Source organism: Henckelia pumila, chromosome 4, assembly GCF_033568475.1.
Source record: "Henckelia pumila isolate YLH828 chromosome 4, ASM3356847v2, whole genome shotgun sequence".
Taxonomy (NCBI): Eukaryota; Viridiplantae; Streptophyta; class Magnoliopsida; order Lamiales; family Gesneriaceae; genus Henckelia; species Henckelia pumila.
Genome location: NC_133123.1, coordinates 3,558,804 through 3,579,130, shown reverse-complemented (window position 1 = coordinate 3,579,130; position 20,327 = coordinate 3,558,804). Strand labels below are relative to the sequence as shown.

At 34.8% G+C, this 20,327-nt stretch overlaps 4 protein-coding genes across 4 annotated transcripts; 1 reads left to right on the top strand and 3 right to left on the bottom strand.

Moving 5' to 3' along the window:
• Window positions 1–1,452: 1,452 nt before the first annotated feature.
• Window positions 1,453–3,402, bottom strand: LOC140865615 (xylan glycosyltransferase MUCI21-like). Its single transcript, XM_073270300.1, has 3 exons — window positions 3,108–3,402; window positions 2,900–3,007; window positions 1,453–2,830 (listed from the first exon to the last, which is right to left on the bottom strand). Exons 1-3 carry the CDS (start codon window positions 3,226–3,228, stop codon window positions 1,671–1,673), a joined length of 1,389 nt encoding a protein of 462 aa, XP_073126401.1. The 5' UTR covers window positions 3,229–3,402; the 3' UTR covers window positions 1,453–1,670.
• Window positions 3,403–7,415: 4,013 nt separating this feature from the next.
• Window positions 7,416–11,095, bottom strand: LOC140867348 (uncharacterized). The gene is made up of 5 exons (XM_073272422.1): window positions 10,736–11,095; window positions 9,781–9,937; window positions 9,220–9,270; window positions 8,895–8,987; window positions 7,416–7,719 (listed from the first exon to the last, which is right to left on the bottom strand). The coding sequence occupies exons 1-5, from the start codon at window positions 10,852–10,854 to the stop codon at window positions 7,660–7,662; spliced, it is 480 nt and encodes a 159-aa protein (XP_073128523.1). The 5' UTR covers window positions 10,855–11,095; the 3' UTR covers window positions 7,416–7,659.
• A 2,811-nt stretch (window positions 11,096–13,906) lies between these two features.
• On the top strand, window positions 13,907–16,336 carry LOC140867347 (GDP-L-galactose phosphorylase 2-like). Its single transcript, XM_073272421.1, has 6 exons — window positions 13,907–14,565; window positions 14,663–14,784; window positions 14,863–14,922; window positions 15,020–15,262; window positions 15,343–15,777; window positions 15,883–16,336. Exons 1-6 carry the CDS (start codon window positions 14,442–14,444, stop codon window positions 16,213–16,215), a joined length of 1,317 nt encoding a protein of 438 aa, XP_073128522.1. The 5' UTR covers window positions 13,907–14,441; the 3' UTR covers window positions 16,216–16,336.
• A 1,229-nt stretch (window positions 16,337–17,565) lies between these two features.
• Window positions 17,566–19,986, bottom strand: LOC140866176 (endoglucanase 11-like). Its single transcript, XM_073271085.1, has 5 exons — window positions 19,698–19,986; window positions 19,343–19,555; window positions 18,950–19,150; window positions 18,502–18,759; window positions 17,566–18,237 (listed from the first exon to the last, which is right to left on the bottom strand). Exons 1-5 carry the CDS (start codon window positions 19,920–19,922, stop codon window positions 17,566–17,568), a joined length of 1,569 nt encoding a protein of 522 aa, XP_073127186.1. The 5' UTR covers window positions 19,923–19,986.
• Window positions 19,987–20,327: the final 341 nt, after the last annotated feature.

The window sequence follows — 20,327 nt, the reverse complement described above, 5'->3', positions numbered from 1 at the left end:
GATTAGTAGTGATTAAATTTGAATTTGATCAAAATATGAAATACGGCAGATTGGTTGGTTTCAGTTTTTTTTTCCTTTATAAGGAAATTATACGGCTTTGCCTTTGCGTTCACAAATGATTTGGTTCAAGTCCAGGTTGACAATTTTTTTACGTAGCATATTTGTAAGTTATCCACATTTATGTTTTGGAGAATTTATTTGTCTTCTTTACTCTTTATAATTATTAAATAATATAAACGTCTCATCTCATGAATAATATCATCATTAATTTGTAAAATAAAATATGGGTTAATAAATTATGTCTTTAACTTATACTGTTATATCGAAATACTTTAAAAACATACTCGTATATTATATTATATTATATTATATACAACACGCATGTCTCAACAACTAGTCTTAATCTTAATAATACAAAGGGATCGAGGGGATTCAAATTTGGACAAAGTTACATATATTGAAAATTTGTAAAGTAAGGTTAAAAAAAAACATGCACATGCAGTTAAAAAAAATTTAACAAATTAAATGTGAATGTGAGTTGGCTTAAAAAATTTGGTGAGTTTCTGGTTTAATTAGGGCCGACTAACTAAATTTTATACTAAAATAACTATGATAATTGAGCCATAATACAGTCCAATATGTCCGGATCATGCATGTAATTATAATTAACTATAATAATCGGTAATAAATTATATTCTAAATAATAAACGAATAAATATCCTGACAACTCCAGAGGACCATGTGAATGAGCCAAATTATGAATTTTTATAATTAAGCTCGGATTCCAGGGGGCTAAGTAGCCGCCCCGCCCTCTTGTACTTTTCTTTTTAGAGAGCCATTAAAATGGAATTAAATAAAAATAAGCAACTTGCCTTTTGAATTGACCACCATTACCGATTTGGTTCACATTCTTTTACGAAAGATTCTTTTTTTTTATTTTTATTTTTAATATAATAAAAGATAAATTGATGGCAACTTCTTTATATCGTTTTCTGATGATTTCAAGATTTTCTATCTGTGAACAGCTAAACATTGCTCGAAGACAGACAAGTGTTTGTCTCATTTTATTACAAATCAATATTATTTAGGAAACTTCCCATATTCTCATAATTTTTGGTCGTAGTAAAAATGTTCCAGCTTTGAACATATACGTCAATATCAGAAAAAAAAAAAATACTCCATTCATACGCTTTGAATCTCGTAGACCACATATACATAATATATATACACACACACGTGTGTGTAATTGCATATTTTATATTAGTAATTATTCCGTTGTAAAACAAATCAAATCTTATTACACATTTCATGAGTTCGTGGCTTTTTAATTATTTTGCCTAAGAAAACCTTCTTGATTTGAAATTTTTTATATCGTTAAATTATTATCACAATCAAATCAATAATAATACGTGTCAAATACTAAATCAGCTTAACCAAGTATTATTATATATATATCTGAAGTTTTTGAGAATTTCATAAAATTAAAATCCAATGCAAAAAGAGAAAACTTAAATATCAATCAATCAAAAGTAAATTAAACTGGCCATGGATTTTCCATGCCCGATACCTTCTATATCATCCCCGGCCGTATCTACACACCCCTGGATGTATCTATTATAACTATATGATCACTAGACAACATTAAATTAATATTTGTACAGGTATTAATTCTACCTCTCAAAATCCGTAACTATGCTTAGAGCTTCAACAAGTGTTTCTCTAAACCTCACAAGATTGATTCTTACATTCTGCAGATCAAGATACACGGTCCGGGCCGCCCGGTATCCGCCTTTATTATACATGTAACTAGGATCAGTGATTACCGGATGATTTCTTCCATACAACTTCACTAAGGAACTCTCTTCTGGTTCAATTTTGTAGCGCAAATAGTGCACCCCCATTGCACGGGCCGTGTCGCCGTAGTACGTGTTCGATGCCCATTCGGTACCGAGTAGTTCTACTTGCACCATTACAGCACCAGAAGGCAAGAACAGCTCATTTGTGAGTCCGGCCCCATGAGCTCCAACCAAAACGTTGCAAGAATTGATCATTTGTGAGAATTTGTTCAGATTCGACGCAAGTTTCGATCTTTTAACAACGGTTACCTCAAATCCCAACTCTTTCATCATCAAAATCATCTCATCTTCGTTCAAGAATCGCCTCGTGTTGGTACGAGACAGCAGCAGCAGCCTCGGTTTGCTGATCTGCGAAACGTGTGTGAATCTCAGACCGTATGATTGTCTCAGAAGATGTCTGAAATCCGACATGGAATATCCCCCCGGAATTTCGCTGGAATTCAGGGCCAAGTTGTCGTTATACTTGAGACCAATAACAGAGCCTGGAAAACAGTGGACACTTCCATTTGAAGATGGATTCATGACCTCAAAAGCTGATAACTGAGACAAAACTTTGCCGTATTTGGCCATGAATGATGGCTTGTAATCCTCCAGGATGAAAAATACCCGGGATTCGAACTGTTTCGTGGTCATGAATAAAGGGATTATTATTTCACTAATCTCATGGAAAACGTTGCCCGTGCTGCCTGTGGAAAAAACTACAGCAGGGATTTCGTGCCTGTATTCGCAAAACGGCGGATTTTCGGTGAAGTTTCGGTGTCGAAAAACATGAACAGGGGTGATGGATTTGAGCACTTCATCTTCTTGTTTCGCATAAGGCCGGATAATGGTTTCTTGCTCTGTTAATGTCTGATTTGAAGAAACGTAAACTGTCATGTTCCTGGTATCGATTTTCACAGGCTGATTCGCTACACATACCACAGAGCGAACTGATTTGTCACATGCGAAGCCAGGGGATTCAAGATTTCTCCAATCTGTATCATTATTTGTATCAAAAAATTTCCACCGAAACTAAAGATTAATATATATATATATACACAGACCTGATTTCACGAGTCTTGATAAATGAAACTCCATCGATCCCAGTGCTTCATGACTAATGGCCTTTCCAGTGCTGAAGCTAGTTTCTGAAGCAGCAAAGTATTGAAACCCTGTCAGAAGAAATTTAAACAATTCCAAAGTTAGCCATAACTCGGAGCTTGGATTAATACAAATGAAAGTTCAAACAAGTGGGGAAAAAAAAAAGATTACATCCATGAAAAGGAAGAGCTGTGTTCTCCCAAAAGAAATCAACACCAATAAAAAGGAAAGGAAGGATGATCAAGAAAATCAACGGCGTTGCACGAAAACGTGGGATTTTGAGTTTCTCCATTTTTGCGCACTTTCAGCAATTTCTTCAGTATCTGTTACATGTAATGGAAGAGACCATTGCCCGCAATTTCTTCAATACTAGAAATGTCAATATTTTGAACGTCAATCTTACTTTATACTTATTTATTTTATCCACGTATCATTCTTTTTCGTATTGTATTCATTAGCAATAACAATTAACTATAATATAGCTTTAACAAATTACAATTATTTAACTATATAGTACGATTCATGGGTGACGAATAGTCGAATAGTATTGTATTTGTGGGAGAAGGTGCCAATTTGTCCTTCCCAGAAAAGCCCACAATAATTAACTTTGATGATGTAATATACAATTTAAAATTCATAGAGAAATTACAATAAATTAAAATATTTCAGCATGGCTTAAATATTTAATTATGAAACCATGTAATAAAAAAGTTGAACAAATTCAAGACATACAAAGATTTTGGGAATGGGGTGTAACACGGTTTTAATTTTAAAATTGTAGACTTGATTCGACAGCCAAGATTCATATGATCAATTCATGAAATTAAATTCTAACCCAAAGTCATGTTTGAAATTTTCTTCATTTTAATAGTAGTCAATCGTACCTTTTTTTTTTTTTTTTTTTTTGCCCTTAGTTCCATGCATTTCGTATGGCATAGAAAAATGCGACACATGTCACAGGTTTTAAGGAAACCACGAGGGACACTTAAATTATATCAAACGTTCAATCACAATATTATTTTAAACAAATTAATGTGTAGTAGTATTTATATCGACAAAAAGCAAGGGTTGGAGGATTTCATTTTTATAAGAAAAGCGTGCGTTGCGTTAGTGGCCTAGATAATGGAATAGATTTGAGGGTCTTTCTTTTCTTTTCTTTTCTTTCCTTTTTTGACCTTAATAAAAATTAGAGTTTATGAGAGATTGAACACGAAATTATTAGAAAATTTTCATTATAATGTTTGTATTTTAAAGAAGATTCGAATAATTAAAAAATTTGAAACAATTTCATATTGAGATGATTTTTTTAGTTGGGATAAGAGATGGTTCAACTTGGGTCTCGAATTCAAAAATTCATCTTACACTTGAAGCTACATATTGAGAAAATTATAAATCCACTCAAATAAATTTATCCAAACAAATATATGAAATTAGGGAATTGAATTTAAATACAAGACATACACGTTTAATTATATACAAGGGGATTGCTTTATTTATCAATCATCGTGTTTAATGCTTGGAAAAACCCCCGCCAACCCCCGAGAAAAAAAGGTGATTAAAAAAATTAAAAATGTAAGGGTCAAATGTGGAAGAGTTTACTTTATCGAATTTTAAAAATATTTTAACTTTCCTTTTTCTTAATGTTCAATTTTTTATTGATAGTGGGCAAAGTTTGAATGTGATTGAGGCCAAATTAAATATCGATTAATATTCAAATGAAAATTTGAAAGCAATTAAGAATATCCCTTTCTATAATCGTCGGCAGTCACATTCATTCAATCAACACATAATGCTTATAGTACTCACATACATCAATTTATTTCTTGATATCGTTTTGATTTTTGTTTTTTTGGGAAAAAATAATAATAAACAGGCTTATTTTTATTATCCATAGAAAAGAAAATTTTCCATCCAAGCATCAATTCAAGTATTCAACCAATTTCACATCTAAATAAATAAATATTTTCACGATTATCAGCAAAATATTAGAAAAGATTAAAATGATGAATGATGGTTAAGTTATTTGATGAATTTTATTTTATTTTAAAAAAAATTGGAAATGGGTAGCTAGATAAAAAATATAAAATGGAGAGACGAATTAACAACTGGGCCAAATCTTAAAATAGCCCAAATCCGTTCGAAGAATTTGGGCTCAAAAACCAGTTCCCCAAACATTATATAGCCCATCAAGTTAACTCGGTTCAATCATTACGTCCTGGTGCCGTTTTTTTTTAAAGTCATGCTAGATATATACTTTCAGTTGCATTTAAATAATATTTTTCTTTTTAAAAATAATAGAGAAAAAAATTAAAAAGAGATATAATTGGATGTAATAATATTTTTGTAATTTATCCTGTAAAATGTCATCTTGGTTGTGGTGTATCCTGATTAACTCGTACACCCAGAAAATTCCTTTAAAAAAAAAATCATTCGGTGGATAAAAGTATAATGACATGTCAATTGCCAGTCAATCTTATAAAACCAAATATAATAAATATAAAAAGCCAAGAATATGAAGTAAGAGTGATGTTTCAAGATTTCATTGGTCTTGTATTCAAATACTACTGATATATGGATGGTTAGGTAGTTTGAATAGGAAATCCTGAATCTCAATATTGGAAAATTTCGATTCTTCAAAAGGGTTTAACACCAAAATTCCAAGTAATTAATATTGAATTTGGATCATCGAATCACCACTATTTTGATATGCCAATCATTAATCTTACAAATATACATTAGGAGATATTTTTTTTTTTTAATCAAACAGAGCCACCATTGTTTTTCTTCTTCTGGCTAATTAAAATCATCATGGAGTTTCTTCATTCCATGACTCCTCTCTTTGAATATTCAGTTGCTTATAGAAATTCCCAATAAAAATCTCAGCTTTTTGAAACAACCCGCTAATCACCTCCCCAACTTCTTCCCCTTCATCATATCTTGCTTCAGCTTCAATGAAAAAGATGCTGGGATCAGCCTTGTGAACCTGATCCTCCACTGCTCCGACTTGGGTAACCATGGAATTAGATTGATGGGGTCTTTTCTCCTTAGAAATTATCACAGGTTGCTGCGATACAAGAGAAAGAGCATCAGCAGGTTTCTCGTTTCCTGCAGATACCAGAAAAAAGGAGAAGAGACCAGCTTCTGCTGCAACTGCAATGATTATAATATTAACAATGAAGTAGAGGTTTGCGGATCTCAGAGATGAAGTGGATAAAAGGGGCATTATAATTACAAGGAGAGCAGCAGCCACTAAAAGAAGCTCTGCAACTTGGGTTTTCTTCAAACTTTCCATGTGTTAATTTGCTGGACTGAGTGATGCTACTATACTAAGCTAGTGGTGAGCAGTACTGGAAGACCATTTGGCGCATATATATATATGTGTATAAATCACTTCTTGTCTTTTGGATGAATTTATTTAATCCCATAATCAACATTGTTAAATAAAAGATCTCACATCATAAAAAGTACATTAAACACATGACATGACTGCGTTGCATATTGCAAGCCATGAGTCAGCTGTATAGGGAATTATAATGCATGTCACTTGGGAAAAAAAAAAATCTCTCGGGTTTGAGTTCCATTCGGGATAAGGTCGGGGGACAACGCATACTTTCCTCCTTTTCTTGGCTTTAGAGGTCAAAAGTAGATAAGACGACACCTCATCTTCTTACGTAAAAGTTGGTGGTTTTTTCATGCCTAATTCGATATCTTGTGATCTCTCGTAAAAATTTTATAGCATATGATAGATGCTTATAAATCTTTAAACACATATGGTTTAATTAATCGAAAGAGTTTGAACGTATTAACTGGGAAAGGTGGAAAGGTTAGTGAGTCTCGAGAAGTCAGCATCATAGTAATTTTGTAAAAGAAAAGCTGAAAAATGATTTTTAAAAGTAATCTCAAACACTACCTAAAACCGTAAAAGATTTAACAAATAAGACATGATGCTTATCCTAGTTGTAGTCGAGCATCTATTCTAAATCCTTTGACAAGGAAATAAGCTGATAAAGTACCTCAAATTGACATGGAATGTGTAGTTTTCCAAGCTCCAACTTTATTAAAAGACACCACAAGATGAGCCAGGCAAAATGATAAATGTTAACAAGCTTATCCACAATGTTTGTTAAAATCTCTAATGATTCGACTACTCTATAGCATCTAGCATAACATGATGAACAGTTCCATTTAACATGGCAAATATTAGCGCTAACTCTTTCTAAAATAGGCTTTCCAAAGTTCATTCATGCATTTAGACGATGATCATCAAAAGGAATAATGAGAATGTCGCGATAATTTGATAAACATGATTTTCAAGTACCAAGTGCGAACGGTTTTTCAGAAATAAACATAGCAAACAATAAGTTCAGAAAATATAATTTAATCGGGCACCGAGCTCCGTAAAAAGACACTCGTTTTTTTCAAAAAATTTAAATTTCAAACATATGGTGTTTGGACAGAAACATGACATACTTTTCACTGTAACCTAAACTATGAACAATAAAATTGAAAAGACCCTTCAAAGATCAGGCTGTCATTACATAGCAACACTTGGAAAGAGTCGCTATACAAAGCTTACAAGATAGACTTAAATTAATTATCATCCGCTGGGAACAAGAATTGCATCAACCGCTTCGCATTACACCAAGTCTTCGAGTTTGCTGCTTAATTTTACAAAAGACTATGTGCCACATTTTGCCGTGCCCATCAAAAAGTAAAGAAAACCCTAAGTAGAACTTTTCAAGAGAAACGCTACCATACAGCCTAGCAAAGCACCAGCAGCAACCTGTAGTTAATCAATCGAGAGACTTTCAGGCCACGACAAGGAACACAATAATGCAGTGAAGTGATTTCTGATAATATCATCAGCGCTCAGTATCTAATTAGAACCAGTGAGTTATAGGCTATAATTTACAAGGCCACTGTAATGTACAAAAGAGAACGCATTCACTAAGGCAGGAAGCAAATTACCCTAAAATGTGTATAGATTGAGGTACTTCAAATCATCAATATCAAGACCATTTTACCTGTCTAGGTGGATGTAATTTAAGAGAATTTTCAAATACATTTCAGTTCTATCAATTCAAGCACGCATATTAACTAGCGATGGATTTCAAGTGTTCATCAAATCAAATGCCTACAAGCAAATAAATCCATACAATCTTGGCACACGTTTAGAAGAACGGATTTTATTGGGTAGATGAACTTGAATAATGGATTTTAAATGATATCCATGTTGAACCTATTTGAAATCTATTTATAATTTGAAAGCTAATGAAAATGAGCCATAATTTGCATATTCATCAAATAGAATTGGATAATTTAGGTTCAACCCAAAAGATTACAGTATGAGTTGAAATTTTAAGTCAAGCCAAAGAAAAGTTTAATATAGTTCCAAGCTTGCCAAAAAAATATCGGGATCAAACCAAACATTTCAAGTGAGGCTTGAGTTAGGCCAACTATATGAGGTTGCTCGGTTCATAAACTAACGAGCCAGCTCACATTTTAGCTAATGGTGCATTTTTATCGATGGATAAGAAATTCCTTTTGGAAACTCATAAATACACAAACAAGAGAATTCATAATATCTCATCAAAACCAAATTGTTATATGTCACCTTAAAGAATGGAACATTACTGAGGGGCAAATGAGATAACGTGCAAGCGAAAAAACAAAGCAAACCTCAATATTTCTGTTTCTTACACTTCAAAAATGCAAATGGTCATGTAGGTAGGAGAAGCAACTTGTTTTCATTATTGGATGCACTCGAAGTAATTTTATCAAGTCTGGGCATGGATCATATGCACACGCTAGTCATTGATTTCCAGGAGTAGGAAACGCAATAGTAACAATTGAATACATAAACACATAACCCTATTCACATGGGCATTATGGAACAAATTTTTACCATAAGAAACATGTTGCAATGATGCCAAACACTACGAGTAAGACTAATCAGACCTGAAGTGGTGTGTGACCGAGTGAGTCTCGAAGAGGTCTGACATTAGCAACAGGATGCTCAGGGGGTAATTCACACACAATTTGATTCAATAACTGCAAAGATAAAACAAATTAAATTAGCAGAAAAACATGACAATAAGTTTGATCTCCATCAGTCCCAGAACTAAAACGTGAGTGCATTATTTCATCTCCTTCTTGCAAATATCGCAAGGTAATATTCTCTCAATTATTTCAGCTCTATGTGCCACATCAATCGACCTGAAGTGAATTTGAATACCTTAAAAACTAAAGGTGAAAAGGAACCAATAATAAACATGAATCTTACTTCAGCTTGCCGACCAGCATGAAGTCTGATGCCAGTAGCATCATACATTACCTACGATCCATCACAATAAATGAGCAAGAAAAAAATAAATAAGTTCACTAAATTAGTAATGTGGCACAAAATAAATCAGATGTGAATTATTATGCAATGCAATAAACAGAGACTTATTCCCAATCTCTCATAAGAGGAAGAGACTATGAATAAGAGTTAATGAATCCAGCAACCGAACACAACTTGAGGAGTTGCAACCAGTATCCTAAAGAGAACGTGTAGTTATACTTAAGTCGCCCACACCGTAAGCCTAAGAAGAAAACTGGTGTTGTATACGTTTCTTTCACTGAGGAAAACAGGATATGAAATCAATAAACAACTCGTATTAAGGCAAGTGGCATGGTCTCTATCTCCATTAGTAACAGATCCTAAGGTAAAGAATTGTCTATAGAAAAAAAAAAAATCGCCCACATCAGCCATATACATCCAAACAGTACCATGTGAAACGAAGACATAACAAGCAGGTAATGCAAAAAAGTATGAAGGAAACCTGGTTTAGAAAGTACATACAACACATGCCAGGACTAAAGCAATGGCAAATGATGATTCCCCAGCTCCATCTTGCAGCCCAATAGCAGCAGCAAGAGCTGCCACGGTTGCTGAATGTGATGATGGCATCCCACCTGAACCAAGCATCCTTTTAGAATCCCATCTTTTGTCCTTCAACCTGCATGTCTAAGGGAAAATGTTGAACGATCAAGCCAGAAACCGCAAGATAACAAGAGTGACTAAAGATTGCCCATATGAGACAAGATGCTAATAAGGCTACGGTAAGATTTTATGACCTTAAAAACTTGAACAAAAGCATCCAAGAAGAAGGGGTAGGAGCAAGATAGGAAACAAAACTGAAGTTCACACTTTAAAAGGATCTCACTCAGAACCAAAGAAACCAAAAACAGCAGATAACTACAATAAAGTGGAGAGCTTTGGCAACCTATCGTGCTTTATTATAATTTAACATGTTAAAACCACTCAAACATGTAGCTTGTGTGTTTCTTCAAATTATCACACCACCTCCCAACAAGCTTGAAATTAACTGCATGCATTCTCCAAATAAAATTCAATTGAATTTTCTAACAAACCACGAGAAATCAATCTCTTGAGACAATCATTTCAAATTAGTAAGAAAATCAGGTAAAAAATGACCTTAATTTCAGAATGATTCACTGTCCATGAAGCTACAAAAATTAAAAACCCATTTCAAATTGCAAGCGGGGTAGGAAATAATTTAGTAATTGCGAGTTCAAAAAGAAAAAAAAAGTTATAGCGGTCTCGCCTAGAATCCAGCAATCAACAAACTAAATAATTTCACCAAATCAAGCATGCACAGCCATAAAAGATGAAAATTTTCAACTTTTCACGGGAATTCGGACAGAAAACTAACAATAATTTAGTGGCCAAAATCAGATATCCAACCAACTTTGTAAAAATTAGAATCGAAAGAAATGTGCAAAACCAAAAGTACCAAGTAGTGAAAGGCTTTAGAAACTGCGCAACAGCACACGCTAGGAAGGCCGAGACAAGAGGCAGATTGGCAGGGGCAACAGACGAACGGAGGCTTGCCGCAGCATCAGCGCCCGCCATCACCTCGAAACTAGATCGGAAAGATATACGGACGGAATTCGAGTAAAATTTTAAGATCTGCTAAGCGTTACGATTCCGATAGAGCGACGATGATCGGCGAAATGCCGGGATCAGGATTCGGAGTTTTGATTGGGAGAAGATTTGTGGAAGGTGAAATCACGCTGGTTGCAGTTGGGACGAATTCAATGTGCGTATCCCACTTTTGGCAGGTGACCTATTCACTGGTCAACTTTCTTTTTCACTTTTTCTCTATCCCCGTGTTTTTCACGTTTTATTTAAATTTAGATTCCCTTTGAATTTTATAGTAATTTTTTAAAATAAGTTTTTTAAAAATTTATAATTTTTTACTTTTAAAAAAAATTTATTTTTTTATTCAAAAAAGTGTTTATTTTTAAGTATTTTTTTGGTCAACCAAACACGTTGTTAACTGAAAAACACTCTTTTTAAAAAAAATAATGATTTTTTGGCCTGGCTTTTGAAACCAAAAAGGGCCTTAAACCAGGAAACGGAGCACACCTAAAATATTATATACAAATATAATATATTATATATTGAATAATTTGTTAATTTTAAAGTGTTTTTTTTTATTTTTTCAAATATAAAAAAAATAGTCATAAATGAAATTCAGTTTTAGTTTGATAGGAAAGATATATATGATAAAAGAATAGATGATGCGAGCAAAAAGATAAGTAAGTTGGAGAGAGCGTAGAGATACAAAAAAATTTTTTTTGAAGAAAACAGACCATGACACAAAAAATAATTAGAATAGGCTATACACACATTTTTTTTACGGCAATAGGCTACGCATACTTAATAAAATAATAATAATAATTTAAATTTAACACATACACACTATATACACTACATTTTAATTATACACTATAATATAATTATAATCATGTCCGTCTCCTCGCGATTTTGATATTATACATTGTAAGTTTAATTTGTCATCTTGTTCATTCAGAAGATGTATACAATAACATATCAACAAAATCATAATTGAAAAATGATTAAAATTAAAAATATATATGATTAATATTGAAATTCACTTACATAAAAGACTAAAAAAAAGAAGATAAACATATTCCCTCGTCTCAAATATATAGTCCTACTTATTTTTTCACACAGATTAAGAAAAAATTATTGGGAAAGTAAATTTTATACAAACTTCCTATTTTATCCCTATTTAATGTATTAAAAAATGATTGCACAATTTTCAAGGTGCAGTTAATAGGGGTATATTAGTAAATGAGTATAAAAAAATATTACTAAATATGGTATATGACTATATATTTGGGACAAACAAAAAAAGAAACGTGGACTATATAATTGAGACGGAAGAAGTATAAAATAAAGTAAAGACATTTTTTTTTGAAGGAAAAGTGAAAACATTTTAATTTAATACGCCGGGGCATACCAAATTTTGGTTTTTTTTTTTCCTACTAGAGGTTCGCATATTTGCAATGTATATGAACGTGATCTTTTATGCTGGCAAATGATTACATAAAAAAATGCAATTGGATAAGTTTCTCACAAACATAATGCAATTGGATAAGTTTCTCACAAACATTGCAATTGGATAAGTTTCTTGATGACGGTTGTCGGCATGAGACACGTAATTAAAATTTTTACATTATATATATACATAAAAAAAAGGGTATTCGACATTAAAAATGAACTGTGGGCTTATGTATCGAGTAAACTTCAAAACTAGTAGATGGTGAATTAGTTTTTATCTAGTGTGAGTTTTATACATATTAGCGAAAAATGCACACGTTTTGCGTGTGTAAAAGAGAAGTTTTTTATATTTATATTTATTTTAAAAGTAAAACATGAAGGAGTGGAAGAGATTTAGTGAATAATTGTTAGAAAAGTATAATTTTAAAATAAGTAAATTTGGTGTTCTCAAGATAGTTATTATAGTGTGATCATGTTTTATATAATAGTATATAACAGTATAATATAGTATAGTATAGATGTAAAATGTTATTGTTAATAATCTCTTGTTTTATAAACAGTCGGCCTCAATCAATAAGTATTTTTTTTGTTAAGAGCTTCAATCAATAAGTTATCGAGCTAAAATTGGGCCTTAACGTGAGCCTCTGGACCATTTCGTGCCCATTAGCGGCCCCTTTGTCCCACACCACACATGTATCATATGGTTCTGGAGTGATGTTGGAAAGAAATAAATGAATTTTATTATCTTATATTTGCTTCCACACCCCATTGGAAAGATTTGGATTTTATTAACATAAATAAGAAGAAAAAAATTATAGTATCCCATTTTTAATTTTATGATTGGGCGCTCTCTAAGATGTAGTAAAACATTTAAAAAAATTACTAAATGTAATGCAAACATATAATTTGAAACAAATAAAACAAGAAATGTTGCATATATAATTGAGACGGAAGTATTAATATTTAATATTTTTTGGTTATCCACATATATAGTTAAAAAATTATCCTTTTTTATTAATATTTTATTAGAACATAATAAAAGTAAATCTATTTTCCAATAATTAAAACGACCGATAATTCGTATCATATATCTATAAAATTTTTGTTTCTTTCTAAAATTAAAATTATACACGATCAAATATTACCTACCTTTAATTTCAGAAAAAAAAATACTACATACCTTTTCACCCCTTTTTATGACGATATTATCATACTCATACATTAATTCCTTCAAATTCATCTTTTAATTTTTTTTTTGGATATAAAAACCCGCGGTCGTTATTTTTGGTGTGCACTGAATAAATCATCGGATTAACGCAATAGTCTGCTACCTCTCGAACTAACGCAATAGCCTGCAAACTACGTTAGTCATATAAATATTAGCCAGATAAACCATTGAACTCTTGACCTCTGATCAACTACTCCATCAACTTGAATATCCAGCAAGACGTCATCTTTTAAATTTGTTTTTAAAAAAAGGGGGAATTCGTGTTTAACATTAAATTAAAGTGGATAGCAAAGAAATTTCCACGAAAGGAGACCACAAAACGCAATCGTTTACGTTACTGCTTTCGTTGTGTTGTCCATAAATATTTATACAGCACGAACGAAACTGTGTTAAATTATCATCCCACTCAGGCAATTCCTTTTCCGTTGGGGGTCTTGACTCCCCTTTCGCTCTCTCTGGATTTGAAGTGAAAAGGGTTTTGGAAATATTGTGTATTTTCTTGGAAGGGGGTAATACCCGAGGAAGACAAGTTGTCGACAATCACGGCTTTAATCGGAGTTAGCCGCGCTGTTTTGCATGTCCGACAAGTACGACGCAATGGCTGCATAATCGAGAGCAACCCTGCGACGCACGGCGGACGTGGAGCTTTACCATCTGAAGGCGGCTGCCCTTCAGATCTGCTGTTCCTTGCCGGCGGCGGCTACTTCTGCTATTAGTTCCAATTCTCTGTAAATATTTTTACGTATTTTGGGTTTCGTATCCTGTTATTCGAGCAAGAATTTGCCCGGTTTTTCACCACTTTGTTTTAAGAATATATCTGCTACTAGCAAGAACGACCAAGAATCTGTTCTGATTCTACCAAGAAAGGAACTTTTTTGGAAAAAAAAACACGAGTATTAAGATGGTACTGAGTATTAAAAGGGTTCCTACTGTTGTTTCCAACTACCAAAAGGCAGAGACGGCGGAACTAGCTCGCTATCCCAGCGGCTGCGGCCGCAATTGCCTCAGAAGCTGCTGTCTCCCTGGTAGTTTTTGGTTGTTCCTGTGGTATTTGCAAGTCTCGCTTGTTCATTTATTTATTATTATTACTGTCGTGAAATTTACGGGAACTTGTTTTATCAGGTGCAAAACTACCATTATATGCTTTTCAATCGGTGAACAAATTGCCCTGTGACAAGAGTTTAACTGGCTCTGGGAATAACGGTCTTTCAATTGATTTCTTGGACTCACTCATTCTTGGCGAGGTAAAAATCTGGTTAATCTTATAAATTTTTTTTCTGAATTAAGTTAAGCTTGTTATAATTTACTGCTCTTTTGTTCAGTGGGAGGAGCGTATGCTGAGAGGCCTCTTTCGTTATGATGTCACTGCTTGTGAAACCAAGGTTTTGTGATTTTCTTTGAATTCATGTATAGTAATTTTTTTAAGTCTGGTCTCAATGCTTTTCCATGTAATTGTTTGTGATTAAAAATGGTGTATAGGTGATTCCTGGGGACTATGGGTTCATCGCTCAGCTGAATGAGGGGAGGCACCTCAAGAAAAGGCCTACTGAGTTTCGTGTCGATAAGGTCTTGCAACCCTTTGACCAGAACAAGTTCAACTTCACTAAGATCGGGCAAGAAGAAGTGCTTTTCCAATTTGAGGCCAATGAGAGCAGTGAGGTCCAGTTCTTTCCGCATGCACCAATTGATATAGAGAATTCACCTAGCATCGTGGCTATTAATGTACGATATATTTTGCTTTGCTCCATTTAATGTTTTGGCCAGTTAAATTGGTAATCACGGTAGTTTGATTGATTTAACAGGTTAGTCCAATTGAGTATGGACATGTGCTGCTGATTCCTCGGATTCTTGAGTGCTTGCCGCAGAGGATTGATCGTGAGAGCTTCTTGCTTGCTCTCCTCATGGCTGTGGAGGCTGGGAACCCCTACTTCCGAGTGGGTTACAATAGCTTAGGTGCATTTGCGACCATCAATCACCTACACTTTCAGGCCTATTACTTGGCCGCACCTTTCCCTATCGAAAGGACTCCTTCAAAGAAGATAATCACTATGAAAAGTGGAGTGAAAATATCGGATATTCTTAACTATCCTGTGCGGGGTCTTGTTTTCGAAGGTGGAAACAAGCTGGAATATTTATCCAATGTGGTTTCAGACGCCTGTATTTGCTTGCAAGAGAACAATGTTCCTTACAACGTGCTCATTGCTGATTCTGGAAAGCGTATTTTCCTCTTCCCGCAGGTAAAATCATATTTGACACAATCTTTATACATCTCGAGGCCAGTTTTATGCATTTCTCATATTCAAGTCAATGAGGCTAACTTTTAGTTGTGTGTGGAAAATCAGTGCTATGCAGAGAAACAGGCTTTAGGGGAAGTGAGTTCTGAGCTACTCGACACACAAGTCAATCCTGCAGTGTGGGAGATTAGTGGACATATGGTACTGAAACGAAAGAAGGATTATGAGGAGGCATCGGCTGAAGATGCTTGGAGGCTGTTGGCCGAGGTCTCCCTTTCTGAAGAGAGGTTCCAAGAAGTGAAGGAGCTTATATTTGAATCCATTTGCTACTGTACCCACGAGGCTAACCTCATGGCTGATGATTCGGCTGTCTCCCCTCTATCTCGTGAAAACGAGGAGGTTCTTAATGGCACCTCTCGTCCTGATATGGTGCCTGTGTAGCAAAACTCCTTGGTTATATGCTCAGATTTCGGGTTATCAATTGTCTTAAATCAGTCTCTGATTGTTGTGTGTTTCTCCTTTGGTTTTTGCAGCATAATGCGGACTGTTCTCGTTTGTTCTATCCATCTGTTTGCTTTTATGTGTGTGTGTTTCATACCACTTGTTGGATGCTGGATCTCTTCCTGTGAATTAATTATAAGTGTGGTTTGCAATTGCATGTAAAGATTGTTGTTTCGGCACAATCTCGTCTTCTTTTCTTTCATAAAAAAAGACGTTGCGATATTTCATAATCAATCTCATTTAACCTTGTTCCAAAATCACATGAGCAGAACGATGAAGCGTGTGAAAGTTCAATCTCTGTTGGAATAAGATAAGTGCAATTCTATTCAACACATGATTCAACAAATAAAAATAGCATTATTATGATATTAAATATAATCGGCAAGTTGATCTATTTTTGGTGAATTTCACTTGATCTTAATGTAGTAAGATTATACAATGATCCATAATAAGTTTTTGTAAGTTTTCCATGAGATGATCTCATGAATTTATATCAATGATATGAGATGTGTTGATTCGACTCATCTACAATGACAATAAAATTTGACATAATTTTTTTTTCAGATAATTATCTCAAAAAATTGTCTAACGAAATCGTTTTATATAAGTTCAGTCCAAACTTCAACGATACAAGCACATATAAGCGAGATAAATGTAACTTCTCATTTAAAATGTTACATAATACTAGTAATTTTGGGCATACCCAAAAAGATAAATTAAATGTTTAATTATTTTTAAATTGAAAAATAATTAAAAAAAAACTATTCAATCAAAACCCCAACTAAATTTCCAAACTGGTAGCTAGCTAGACCATCGTTTTCGCATTTTCGCTCAACGTGACATCGAATAAAAATGTTATTATTGCCAAAATTGGCATGATTATGATTTATTATGTTACCGCTCAATATATATAGTATTATTGACTTTAAATCTATAACGATATATCTACTGTCAATATGGAAACTACTCGCGCTGACTTATGCCAAGAATCTCTGTTTGTGTTTTGGATCCTTTTTGCCAGATCCCGATTTCCATCTCAATTCGCATGTGTTATGTCTCAAACTTTACTTCTGTGAGTCGATGAAGTGACTGACGCATCTCTCAGTTTGGGATAGCTAGCAGTTCGTACAAGAACTCAAAATCAATCCAAAAAAAAAAAAACTGGAGTCTTCCGTTCGAAAAATTGAATGTTAATCAAATACCCTTTTCTTACTTCACAACTATTATTTTCCCTGTATTTTTCTTGGTTCACGTGCTATACCCAAAATATTCATCTGTTTTACTTTCTGTTCAAATGAAAGAGACTAGGGAGAGACTCTCCGAAGCAGTGGGAGTGGAATTGCTCTTTTCCATCGAGTACTTCAACTTGGCGAAAACTCCAACCAAAGGCGCTGTATTGTACGTGCAAGCCTCAGTCTGTGCAAAGTTACCCCTTCGATCCATGAAGTTATCCTTATCATCCGGTCCACCAACCAAGGCTCCTACGATGACATTCGGGTTTGGTTGCTGCCTTCCGAACCAGTTATCATATCCCTGCTTGCACCCAACAAAAGCCTTGCTATCCTTGAACGAATCCATGGATGCTCCCCTATGGTGTACTCGATTCGGATAGGCCGGTCCATAGCCGACCAGGTAACTCAATCCCATTGGATTCGAGCCCAGAATGTAGTCTACTTGAGATCGGACAAATGAGAGGATTTCATCCGAACTCACCGAGTCTTGGTCACAGTTGAGTCTTTGGTTAATGGATTGAAGATGGTCGGAGTAGAGTGTGAGCAAGAATACCGCGGTGGAAACATACTGCATGTTGTTCCATCTCCTGGTGTATAGTAGGCCGCCGGGGGTGCGTCGCACGTTGGTTGAGTTGTTCTTGTTGAGGCAAGCACATATGTATTGTTCTCCCTTCGAGCGGTACTGATCGAGGATCTCCTTCTGTTGTTGGCTTTTGCCTTCCATTGGCAACTGCAAAAGAATTAACAGAGCAAAAACATCATGTTTCACATGGCAACAATGAGCTTTGCCTTTGAACAGGATTTCTATGTTTGAACACTTGCATTTGAAGTCAAAAATATACAATAAATTATCCACCGAGAATATCGGAAATCTTGACCTTGTAAAAGAAAATGTGAAACTTGAAATACATGAATACAACATGCATGAGTTGCAAGAAATCATCAAAGAAATGAACATCAAAAGAGTAAAAATGAAAAGTTTATTTTAAGTTACCATGGCGGCAATGATTTGAAGTCCCGCATACTTAACATCCCAGCTAAATTCAGCAATGGCCCAAGTGATCCCACGAAAAGATTGCGCATTTTGAATGGCGTAATTCAAGTATTGTGGTTCGTTGTCGGTAGCCTTGTAGAGCCACAAAGCTGCCCACAACAACTCATCTACGTACCCGCTCACCGACGGGTAATATCCCTTCGATTCTTTAATGCTGCGGTCATATTTCTCTCTGTATTTGTCGCCAAATTCAAACAACTGCACATACGCAATTTCCCACTTTTATCATTCAAAATTAATGATATTTAAACTTAATTGAACTCTGTTGAAAATGGGGCTTAAGAGTTTTTAATCAATCGTTGAACAAGATTATGATTGACTTGATTTTTATTTCTTAATCAATGCTAGTAATTTTCATTTTTCAATCTACTTTTATCCGCCAACTTACCTGTTTCGCATGCTCCAAGAGAAGGTGGGAGTACTGTCGGTTTGTTCTCCGGAACACGATCGCCGCTGCCGCCATCGCAGCTGCAGTCTCCGCCGCCACTTCCGAACCTGGGTTCTTCTCATCCACCTTATACGCTCGGCGAGACGTCGTCATATCCTCCGGTCGCTGCCAGCATAAGTGATCGGTGTCACCATCACCCACCTAAATTAAAAGGCAAACGTCATTTCTTTTAAATTAACCATCATCAAAATCTAGCATTCCCTATTGTCTAAACTGACAGAATTAATAGCAATTAGCAACATAAAAAAAAAATGACTTTAATTAAATCTTTGAAGCACGCAGGAAACAGGAAGCGTTTATAGTTTCTTGAAAATGCAATGAGAGTTCACTCACCATAGCCCAAAGAACATTAGGATGAGTGTGTGCTTTAATGAAGTAATCCGTTCCCCATTTGATAGCTTCGAGGGCATGCCGGAGCTCTCCCGCGGCGGCGATTTCATCCCGGTATTCGATGACACCCCATGAAAGCATTGTGATGGTGAAGGCCATTGGAAGACCAAACTTCACATTATCACCTGCATCATAGTATCCCCCCACCAAGTCCACCTATAATTTCCAACAACACAGATGAATTAACTTTCATTAGATTTCAAACATACATAAAAAGCAAAGACTTTTTATATTGCTCTCCTCTCCTTTAGCACATTAATCTGTTGAATTTGACATTGGATCACAACACAAAACAGACCCCTTGTTCGAGGCCGTCAGTGAGGCCAGAGTGGTGGCGCCATGTCACTCTCTGGTTGTACGGCAGGTGGCCGGATCGCTGCGATTCGAAGTACAAGAGACTATTGGCCAGAGCATCTCCATAGTCGAAGGAATGAGATAAAGGAAGAGTGGAAAATAAGAAAAGTATTTGAACTAGCAACTGCGGAAAAGGCATGCATTGGCACTGCCTTTTCCTCTCCCCCATTGCTTTCTTGTGGGCGAAATCTTGAAGTTTAATTTCTTGTCAAAAATTCAGAGCCAACTCTCAACTTTTCTTCCTTCTCGTCCAACGACTTGATCTTGTCCTCTATATATAACATACGGGTGCCTGGTGATTTGGAGTATTCTGCATGTTTTTAATGTTCTGTGATATTTGATTTCTTGGAATTTGGTTCACAATATATTGCCTATTGGACTTATGGTAATTTAACTGAGTCGCAATAACTATTAAGTATATGAATTGATGTAAAACATGTCGGATATACACGTGGCGTTGTATAAATTACGTGTAAAAGAAATTATATATTGATTTGGAGAAAGATCCGACCGTTCATTTATGTAGATATCTATCTAGTCTGTATGTTTCATGTGCATAAAGTGAATTCAACAC

Excerpts from the sequence above, each read along its gene's own strand:
- LOC140867348 (XM_073272422.1), bottom strand. The coding sequence starts at position 10,854 with ATGGCGGGCGCTGATGCTGCGGCAAGCCTCCGTTCGTCTGTTGCCCCT. Across the intron at positions 9,938-10,735 it reads CTAAAGCCTTTCACTACTTG|GTTGAAGGACAAAAGATGGG; the intron begins GTACTTTTGGTT and ends TTAGACATGCAG. Across the intron at positions 9,271-9,780 it reads CTTTAGTCCTGGCATGTGTT|GTAATGTATGATGCTACTGG; the intron begins GTATGTACTTTC and ends GATGGATCGTAG.
- LOC140867347 (XM_073272421.1), top strand. The coding sequence starts at position 14,442 with ATGGTACTGAGTATTAAAAGGGTTCCTACTGTTGTTTCCAACTACCAA. Across the intron at positions 14,785-14,862 it reads ACTCACTCATTCTTGGCGAG|TGGGAGGAGCGTATGCTGAG; the intron begins GTAAAAATCTGG and ends TCTTTTGTTCAG. Across the intron at positions 15,263-15,342 it reads CTAGCATCGTGGCTATTAAT|GTTAGTCCAATTGAGTATGG; the intron begins GTACGATATATT and ends TTGATTTAACAG.
- LOC140866176 (XM_073271085.1), bottom strand. The coding sequence starts at position 19,922 with ATGGGGGAGAGGAAAAGGCAGTGCCAATGCATGCCTTTTCCGCAGTTG. Across the intron at positions 19,556-19,697 it reads CTGACGGCCTCGAACAAGGG|GTGGACTTGGTGGGGGGATA; the intron begins GTCTGTTTTGTG and ends TGGAAATTATAG. Across the intron at positions 18,760-18,949 it reads TCTTGGAGCATGCGAAACAG|TTGTTTGAATTTGGCGACAA; the intron begins GTAAGTTGGCGG and ends GCGTATGTGCAG.
- LOC140865615 (XM_073270300.1), bottom strand. The coding sequence starts at position 3,228 with ATGGAGAAACTCAAAATCCCACGTTTTCGTGCAACGCCGTTGATTTTC. Across the intron at positions 3,008-3,107 it reads AGCTCTTCCTTTTCATGGAT|GGTTTCAATACTTTGCTGCT; the intron begins GTAATCTTTTTT and ends TTCTTCTGACAG. Across the intron at positions 2,831-2,899 it reads ATCAAGACTCGTGAAATCAG|ATTGGAGAAATCTTGAATCC; the intron begins GTCTGTGTATAT and ends ATAATGATACAG.